This window comes from Limulus polyphemus, unplaced genomic scaffold, assembly GCF_000517525.1.
Source record: "Limulus polyphemus unplaced genomic scaffold, Limulus_polyphemus-2.1.2 Scaffold783, whole genome shotgun sequence".
Lineage (NCBI taxonomy): Eukaryota > Metazoa > Arthropoda > Merostomata > Xiphosura > Limulidae > Limulus > Limulus polyphemus.
The window spans coordinates 1-10,404 of NW_013666393.1; the positions used below are offsets into that span (position 1 = coordinate 1).

The 10,404-nt window shown below is 29.2% G+C and overlaps 1 protein-coding gene across 1 annotated transcript in view; it reads right to left on the minus strand.

Annotated features, from left to right (window-relative positions):
- Positions 1-89: 89 nt before the first annotated feature.
- LOC106460507 overlaps positions 90-10,404 on the minus strand; it is a gene marked incomplete at its 3' end in the record, with an annotated part of 66,006 nt that continues 55,691 nt past the window's right edge. The window contains exons 6-11 of the mRNA XM_022387257.1: positions 9,303-9,437; positions 5,392-5,469; positions 4,152-4,229; positions 3,324-3,453; positions 652-769; positions 90-244 (exon numbers count right to left, since the gene is read on the minus strand). Of these exons, the coding sequence (XP_022242965.1) occupies positions 90-244; positions 652-769; positions 3,324-3,453; positions 4,152-4,229; positions 5,392-5,469; positions 9,303-9,437 (694 nt within the window). The remainder of the gene's footprint in view (positions 245-651; positions 770-3,323; positions 3,454-4,151; positions 4,230-5,391; positions 5,470-9,302; positions 9,438-10,404) is intronic.

A 10,404-nucleotide genomic window follows, 5' to 3' on the forward strand; every position in this document is an offset into this window, starting at 1 on the left:
TATATAGTAATCACTCACTGGAAAAACTTAACCATGGGTTCAACTAAAGGAACATGTATTAGTAAAACACTAAGTAATTAATCACAAACCTGCCAGTTTCTGCACTTGACAACAAAATCTCCGGAAAGGGAATAAGATTTTTGTGTTCAGCCGATAGTATCATTCTTATGGCCTGATGATCCTCTTGGATCACAGCATAGGTCAATGCATCTTTACAAACATCTTTGCTCTGTTGTAACATGAACTGTAAGAAGATAGCAATGAAAAATTGTGGAAAAATGAATCTTACTTACAGTACCACAAGAGTGACTCTTCCTGTTACTTTGAAAAAGTATTTCATTTTCATAATTTAAAACAAAATGTCATCACACTAGATGCACAAAGGTGTTTGAGTCAGTACAAATAATTTAGTTTCATTCGTACTGTAAGAAAAGGTTAGTTAACAGTAACTAGAATATTTCTACACCATATTTTTATTTTAATGATAGTTTGGTAAGTCACTTTCAAAAGAAATTCTCAAAGTTAAACCCAACTACTTGAAAAAACATTGTTTTTATTACAGTGAAAGCATTGTTTGATAACTTTTATCATTATTAATACTAATAATCTTGCAAAAAAACAAACATAGAAAACAATCCATAAATCTATTACCGAACAAATATGTTCCTTGTCAGACAACAACGTTTGGAGCAGACAATGATCCTTCAATCGAACTGCTCGAATAAGCAATTTACTATAAGTTACAGAAGACACAAAGGGTAGAGGTTCCCTAATGTAATAAAAGCAAAACACACAAGTTAAAGTAACAAATATGTTAAATAAATTTTACCTACACACAACTTTGCTTTAAAATGCCTGTAAAATCATTTTTAAGAAGCAAATTAAAAATCAAAACTTCACATGAATACAGTTTAAATTTCTATTATTATCCTCTCTTTAGAAGTTTGTGAACTTCTATGACAAAGGAAGTATTATGGGAGTATGAACATAAAAACATATCCCTATAAAGGTTTATTTTAAACAATGATTTTCCATGCTATATTCAGTTTTTTCATGTGTTTTGGTTATTTTGTCAAAACAATTTTTAGTTGTCACAAGTTCCTATTCCACAGACATATTCATTTTCCAATAAATTGGTAGAAAGTTATAGGTGAACTTTAGCTACACTTTCAAACTTATAACTATATGTGTATTAAATGCATTTGTCATTATGCTACATCTTTGTATATTCCACTGTTTGAGGATAGAATAAATAATAACAAGTGCAAGTTGTGTTTGTGAAACACTTATGCCCCCCACAAATATTATACTGTACATTTAAGTCCCCCAGTTTGATGATGTAGTACTTGTCCACAAGACTGGGGTGGATTTTCTATGTACCAGTGACCTTTTGACCTTAACCTTTGACCCATGACCTTCAAAAGCAACACAGATCTAGAAATTTTTATGTAGTACCTGTTGCATATGTTTGGTCAAAATCCATCCTGAACACAAGACTGGGACATATGAATAGACAGACAGATGGATGGAAGACATAAACAAATCAGCAATCAATTAGCTGAACTACTATTTTCTTAACTTTCTCTTACTTCAGTGTTTTTGTTGTATTTTGACTGAACCCTTCACTCCATACATTGTTTACGTACTGTAAACTTATTGACAAGTTTTGAGTTCACATTACATGTGTTATACAGGTATATATAAATGTGTCACGTATTTCTGATATAGAAAGCTAATAAAAGTTTTTAATTAAAAATCTGTAGATTAATTACAGAAGTCTACAACTTGTCCAAGGTAATTGGGCAATGACATAAGAACAAAGTTTAACCATGTAACTTTGGAAAGAGGGATGAAGCAGTTATCTGACATCTAATGAACTATTTGTATATATGTTACTGTTGACAAATTTCAAAATAGTTTTATTTCGGAGAATTCTGCAAATACAAGTCTTAAAATAGCATTAGCATTGTTGTGTTTTGTGAAGGTTTTAAACATTTCTGTAAGTAAGCATGTTAAATCATCAGCTGCTACCATAGGAATCACTCTGCATAAAAAACATTGGTTGCATTAAAAGTGAAAACCATAAACTTAACATTGAGGTAATAAACTCACAACACAAAATAAAACAGAATTAACTGACACTTTACTTTAAATATAAATCTAAGCTATCAAGAAGGTACAAGTTCTACTGAAAACATTCTTACCAGTTAATTTTAATACTATATAAAATTATAAAAAATTTTATGTCAAGGATACAACTGAAAAAACCAAGCAAAATTAATAAAGGTACAAATTATTTTATGAATATATATATATGATTAATTTAAAAAGATAGATCTTAATTATTTTATAACTACTGTATTAAACAACAATATTTCATGAACGTATCCTATTTTAGAACAAGGCATTTAGTTGTTGGCAGTTTTAAACATATTTTAGATGTTTATATTTTGTGTATTAATTCTCATAAAACCTAATAAAGATGTACAGTATTATTGATATATTGGTATATCCCGATGATATTTTGAAACAATACACATCGGGGTACTATTTTGGCATATTGGTGTATAGTACTGTCATATGTTCTCAAAAATGATGAATATAAACGCTTTATTTCATATAATTCTTATGCAAAATATGATTTGCCATTAAGGTTTGCTGAATCGCTAAATGATAAATTACACTATTGCCCCATGCATGGGATTGGCAAAGTATGTAAACCAAAGGTCTATGGGCATAGCAAAATAGCAGAAGGAACAACACAGAAATTAGTTTAGATTCTTCCCAACAGTGTGTCATGATATCCACAATGATTCAACCCTCTGTATTGTAATATACTGCAACAGAAAAAATAAACAGCTCTACAAATCTAAAACCACCAAAAATGCTTCAAGTTTACTTTCAATGTAACTTTTAGAGTATTATATGTAATTTAATCAAACCAATGTAGGAAAAATATCATAATCACAGAAACTGATGATGTAACAATTAAAAAATTTTTTTTATGAGTTTTGCTGTCTCCTGTGACCAAGTAGGAATGCTTAATATATACATATATGTTGTGCTTATTTGCCAAAACATAGTTATTATTTGCTCTTGTTCATTCAAACTAATCTATAAAAACAGTTTGTCCAGCTCTTTCTATATGCAGCACACAGCACCCTACTCTATTCCTGAGTCACGGTGTATAAACAACAAACTTACCCACCAGAATGTGACATGAAAAGTAATGGAAGGCAGTGCTAACTAATAATAAAAAAAATTAATTGTAAGAAAGGATTGCTTATTTCCTTCAATTAATGAAATAATTTTAAAAACCTTACTCTGATTCAAACATTGGGTTCTTTTCCTGAACATTAATCTTTGTGTTGGGCTTCAATTGTTCTTTTGGAACTTTGGACTTTTGTTTTAATGGTAAGGAAATTTTATGGCCATTCTTTTCTTCTTCCTTGCCTAATAAACGCATAAAGATTCAACAGAAAATTTCTGGAGTTTAAATACTGTTACTCTATTACAGAGAGAAAATAAAAACATAAAAGAACAAAGTGAACCATTAGAACATTCAATGCAAATGCAGTACCGTCCTACTGTCAATTTCTGATGTATTCTATAATTTCATATTTCACTTTATGAAATGTTTAGTACCTTTGGTTATTAAATAATATTTTATTTTAGCTTACCTCATGATTATTTACTGTTATTTTCATCACATCATGCTACAAGTTTTTGTATAGTTTCTGAGCCATTAATTATCTTTAGCTGTTATAAAATCCTGCTAATATGCTATTCTTGACCAATTAATTTCCATTATCAATCATATATAAGCTTAACCTCCAGAAGGTGATGTGCATAGTAAGGAAGGTAAACTGGTTTATACAAAATACTTTTGATAAACATAAGTCACTAGTTTGGTTCCTATGGTGACCTAAACATGAAGTAACAAGAAAATTAAAGTACTTTCAACAAATATTTGATTACCATGGTAGAAAGTAAGATATTGATCACAGAAGTGAACAATGTTAAAAATCTTAAATTGCAAATATGTTACAAAAAAATATGATTCTTGTAGTTAGTGTTTTTTTCAAAATAGAGAAAGGAAAAGAGGATACAATGGTGTTCAAGTTGGCCACTGAGTGGAGAAAAAAACTCACCAGAAGCACTTTTGAATTGTGTTTTAGCTGGTTCTTTGGATCTTGTTTTAACAGATTTAATAGTTTTTGATTTTTTCCCTGCAAAGAAAGCAACATGGATGAATAAATTATTATCAAAAACATAAATTGTACCTTAAATTGGAACAAAAACTTAAAACTGTTTAAAAAAAAGTAATTTCTATATTCTAACAGATCAGAAAAAACATATACAATCCTATTCTGTTTCCCTTACAAAAACCCAGATGAATGTCAGATTCATACTGATCTGCAATATTTTTGCCACATCTGGTCATATTTATACAAAATCTGACTATAATATTTCCATACCTGGAATATGCTTTGACAGTTATAGCCATTATTAATACCAGATTTGGAATACTGATTTTTTGCTAAGTATATTTGGTTGCTTTTATTTCTTAATGTTTCCAATGAATTAATATTTATATCAGTTAAATATTAAATTTTCTTTTTTCACATATATACTGATCATACAACACTATAAAAAATTAAATATTTTAATGGCAAAGAAATTTTACAACTTTTATTTCCTTCTTCTCTGCCTAATAAACATATAAAGTTTCAACAGAAAATTTATAGAGTTTAAATACTATTACTCTGTTTCAGAAAGAAAATAAAAACATAGAAGAAAGTGAGCCATTACAACATACTACTCAAATACCATACTGCGGTATTATCTATTTGTTTTGTATACTGTTATTTCATACTTGGGTTTATGAAATAATATCTTATTTTAGCTTTAGCTTACTTTTTAATTATTTACTATGTTATTTTTCATCACGTCATGCAGCAAGTGTTTGCATAGTTTCTGAGCCATTAATTATCTTTAGCTGTTATAAAATCCTGCTAATATGCTATTCTTGACCAATTAATTTCCATTATCAATCATATATATGCTTAACCTCCAGAAGGTGATGTGCTTAGTAAGGAAGGTAAACTGGTTTATACAAAATACTTGTGATAAACATAAGTCACTAGTTGGGTTCCTATGGTGGCCTAAACATGAAGTAACAAGAAAATTAAAGTACTTTCAACAAATATTTGATTACCATGGTAAAAAGTAAGATATTGATCACAGAAGTGAACAGTGTTAAAAATCTTAAATTGCAAAATATGTTACAAAAAATATGATTCTTGTAGTTAATGTTTGTTTCAAAATAGAGAAAGGAAAAGAGGATACAATGGTGTTCAAGCTGGCCACTGAGTGGAGAAAAAAACTCACCAGAAGCACTTCTGAATTGTGTTTTAGCTGGTTCTCTGGATCTTGTTTTAACAGATTTAATAGTTTTTGATTTTTTCCCTGCAAAGAAAGCAACATGGATGAATGAGTTATCATCAAAAACATATATAGTGAGTTAAACTGGGACAAATATTGAAGCTGTTAAAAAACTTTCAACTTGTAGATCAGAAAATATATACAATCCTATTCTATGTTTCCCATATAAAAAAATCCAGCCGTTTGTCTGATTTATAAAGATCTGGAATATCTTTGACAGATTTGGCCATAATCATTTCACATCTGGAATATGCTTTGACAGTCCTGGTTATCATTAATGCCAGATTTGGAAAACTGATTTTCACTAGTATTTTGGGTAGCTTTTTTTTCTTAATATTTCCCCAAAATGAATATTTATATCAGTATATATAGTCATTCCCAAAATTAATATTTATATCAGTATGTAGTCATGCATATAAAGGTTAAATTTTCTTTTTAATTAATACATTTTAAGAATATCAATTATAAAATTAATTTAGTTTAACCACCAAAAGTTATGCCAGAAGATCAATGCACAGAATCATGTGTAAGTAATATGTGCCATTGAAATACGTTGTTACTGCAGCACAGCATTGAATAGTCCTTCAATTATTATTATTCTGTAACATAAAATTTCATGCAATTAATTTCTAACACATTTCATATATGAAACTTCATACTACTTATGTCAAACCATGACTTGGATTGTCTTTCAGTTATCATTTTTCTATAACACAAAATTCTAAGTAATTATTTCTAACATGTTTTACACATGAGCTCTCCATACTATAAACCTAGGCCAAACTATGGTTTAGAGACAGATCAACAAAAATAGTCTGTTGTGTGAACAAACACATGGTCATACCAGGTCGCAAGATATGAGTGTACAGTTTACAGTTAGGTGCCCATTATTTATAGAAATTGATATTTGAGTGACAGTACTTTATATTGTTGTTAACTTTGAGTGTACTATTACTGTTGTCAAAAAATGGAAATAAAAAGAAAAGAGATTGAACAATCTCCTGAATATTATGTATATCAACTGGTGAAAAACCACATAAATGGAATAAACTGTCATAAGTCTGATATTAGAGAAACTAGTTTCAACACAGTCTCATGTTGTCTTCGTGCTATTTTGTTCTAGGATTTTTTCCCGAGAAGTGGAATAAAAAAAAACCATGAAATGGGGTATACTTCCACATTTTTTTTATAGACTTTTGTTTTTGAATTTAAAGGCACAAGTACTTAGGAAGTTAAATAAAGATCAATAGGAATTTAATAACAAAAGAAATAAGGAAAGGGAACATTATCTAATATTGTCCTCAGTTCGTGTGTGTAACATCTAGTATTTTTAATATCCCATCAAACATTTGGTAGTTTCTGGAAAATATCTGAAAGAAGAACTCAGTTAACATATAAACATATAAATCAAAACAAAACTCAGCAAGGTTTTTGCTTACGTCATTAATTTTCAAATTATTATGTAGCTTTCTCTCAGTTAATTAATTTTGTTAAATCCTCTTTAACTTTTTACTGCCACGCTGGGAAAAAAAAAATTATTTGTATCTCTTTATAGTTATTTTCTACATATGCAAAAAAAATTGAAACATTTTTCTATTTCGTAATTGATAATTAACACATTTTTGACCTTGTACAGTGTACAGAATGTCACTCTAAGTGGTAAACTGGTCAGCTGCAGCAAAACCGTGACCGGCCTTACTATGGCTAGTGGAGAAGAAGAAAAGTGAAGTATAACAACTATTTGTATACACATGCTATTATATTATGATACTTTGGATTATATTTGCATTGGATGTATATGCATGCATCTATACAACTTGAAAATGTCATATAGCTATCAATAAATATATGGTTTTACAACTTAGAAAAACTATAAAGTCTGCATGTATGCATGTGTGTGTGTGTGTGTGCATGCATGTATAAAACTCATGCAGTTACAAATTCCAGATAATGAACTATTCCAATATAGTTTAGTAGTCCTTCCAATCCAGTGTTTACAGACTCCCCATATAACTTCAGGATATAAATATAGTAGCTATGTATATTTTACAAGCATATACATAACAAGTAGTATGTTGATTACCATGCATCATAGCGATCATACATACAGTGCCACTATCAATAATAACATTGTGGAAAGGATATCAGGAGCAATAGCCATCCAATCTGCATGAAGCCAATCCAAAGGTTGTCATTGTATTACAAGGGAGCACCATACACCAACTACATATTTCATTAAACTAAACTGTTTAAAATAGGACAGTATTGCTATTATACAGATTTATGTCCATGATGGACATAAAAAAAAACTAAAGAAATAAGATTATTAAAAATTGTTCATTTATAATGGGGGAAAAGGGATATTCAAAAAATTACAGAAATAAGATAGGTAGCTTAAAGTGAAAACGTAACTGCAAAAAATTAAACAAACAAGCTTAAGGTTTGAAACATAGTGTTAACATTATTTCCTCAAGCTACAAATCCATATTTTGACTCCATATCTAAACGTTGTAATATTTAGTAGAGTTAAAACATGGATTTGTAACTTTAGGAAATAATGTCAACACTATGTCTGAAACTTTAAGCTTGTTTGTTTAATTTTTTGCAATTGCATTTTCACTTTAACCCTCTCTGCCCGAGCATCATTTACTGCGCATGTCACAAGGTTTTAGTAGCTTACATTCAAAATTTTATTAAACTACTTTTTATGTTATACCAATTAGTATAGCATAAAATCATAGCTAATAATCAACATTTTAATAGTTATAAGTTTTAAGTTCTTAATTTTATAAGGCAATATTTAAAAAAATCCTGAATTTCCCCTAGTGTGTGAAAAATGACACATTTTCTCTAGGCATCCCATCTTCTCTATTTGACCACTTGTATAGAGTTAGGTTAGAGAAAATACCAGATGAAATATAGTTTTACTGAAAACAAACATTTGAAATGTATTTAGTGATTATACAAATGAAATTTGAGATTTCTGAGATGAAGTATTTTTATTCTTAACATGAAAATCACTTTACACATGAACTAGACAAAACAAATACTCCATATATTCACAGACAAATCTTTTTTTTTAGTTTATTAAAAATTCTTCATTAGAAAATTGATTTTTTTATGGGAAAGACTTGTAATGTTTTCTGAAAGTCTACCAAATTTGGTGAAGATATACAAACTACATTAAAAGTTAGTAGTATCAAAACTATAAAAACTGTAAATGACTACAAAGAGGTCACATGGTTGGTCAACTTTACCAAGCCCGTGTTGAAAGAGTTAAGCTACCTATCTTGTTACTGTAATTTTTGAAGATCCCTATTCACCCCTTTTTAAATGAACCATTTTTAATAATCTTGTGTTATTGGAGTTTTGATCTTGTTTATTTAATATCTTACCTTTCACCAACGCTACTGCACAGAATTTTAATTTTATCTATGATATGGGAAAATTGGTCTTTACTATTAGTACTATGGTCTTTACTTTAATTTAATCCACAAAACATTCTTTGCATAGTTTGACCTATATTTTACATAAATATAATAGAAATATTTGATATTTTGTGATCAGCAGACCTGGAACTTTTCTCAGATTTGGCATATATATTCTGGTGCCTTTTCCAGTTATGCAACTTTTTTCAGAATTGACCAGATATGTCCAATTCCCTACCTAAACAGATCTGACTTTTCAGATATGGACCGAATGTTATATTCTTATAATGGTTTATAAAAGAAAAATTTTAACCACTCTTGGTTAAAAAAGAAAACTTAAATCTAATTCTTGATACAACAAATCTTAAGAGAATAAAATATATTTGCCTAATTCTGTAGATTTCGAGTTTCTCTGTTGTACTGTCTTACCCACTTTGTCCTTTTTAGATCGCCCTTGGTCTTTATGCATGCTAGGTTTGTGGGTTTTGGGAGTTGCTACACTTTTCTGACTAGCTAGATCTTCCTCTTCAGTGGTTGAAATAAAGCCTGAGAAAAGTAACAATGCTAACAACAAAACATGATACATTAAATGTGTGTTAAACAATTTGTATTTGATTAAAATGTCAAATGAATAAAAAATAGTGCTTCCCAATGTTAGATAAATTTAAACTAATTATATAAAATCATGTATGTGTTCTACAGGGATCTATTTTATTGTGTCACAGTCAAAGACATCAGTTATATATTTTATAGGTGAATCTACTGTAGGTCTATCTGATAAATCACAAATTCTTGAAATAAAATCTGTTTATTTATATGTTTTGACCCGATGACTACCGGCTACTAACGTTCTTAGTAGGCAATGCAAGTTTTGCTATATTTCATTCCAACAATAAAACTAGTGGACAAATATGTTCGAAAGTTCATAAGTACTTTGACAAATGTAGGTAGTTTAAGAAACATAAAGCCTATTACTTTTAATAAGTTTAGTTTTTTTGCATTATGATCTTTAATATCTTGGAAAATTACATTAGGAAATGGTATTTATAAGAAATGATTACAACATTTATATTTGCTATAGATTTGAACTTATTACGTTTAATGTTTTAGAACATTATTTTGAAATCCCCAAAAAATTGTATCCTCCATAAAATGCAAATTTTATCTATTTGTAATTTTTTTAATAATCACATATACTTCTTATGGTTTCAAGTAATATACAGACCCATAAATAATAGTTGTAAATAAACCTAAACAATAAATGAGTATTTTTATTTTTAACTAGGATTTCATGTTTATATATGTACGTAAAAACATTTTAATTTTGTTTCATAAATATATTTTTATTTCAAATTTATGTTTAAGTTTCATTGCAGTCGTACTTTTGTGTTTATTGTGCCGAATAAACCGTGGGGTCAGCAGCGTGAACTTCGTATGTTGTCCGTAAACTATCTCACCCTTTTTAGTGGCCACTCTCGTTCAACCGAGCGCGTGCGCATTTGAACGTTACTGTAGATATGATACTAAGAAA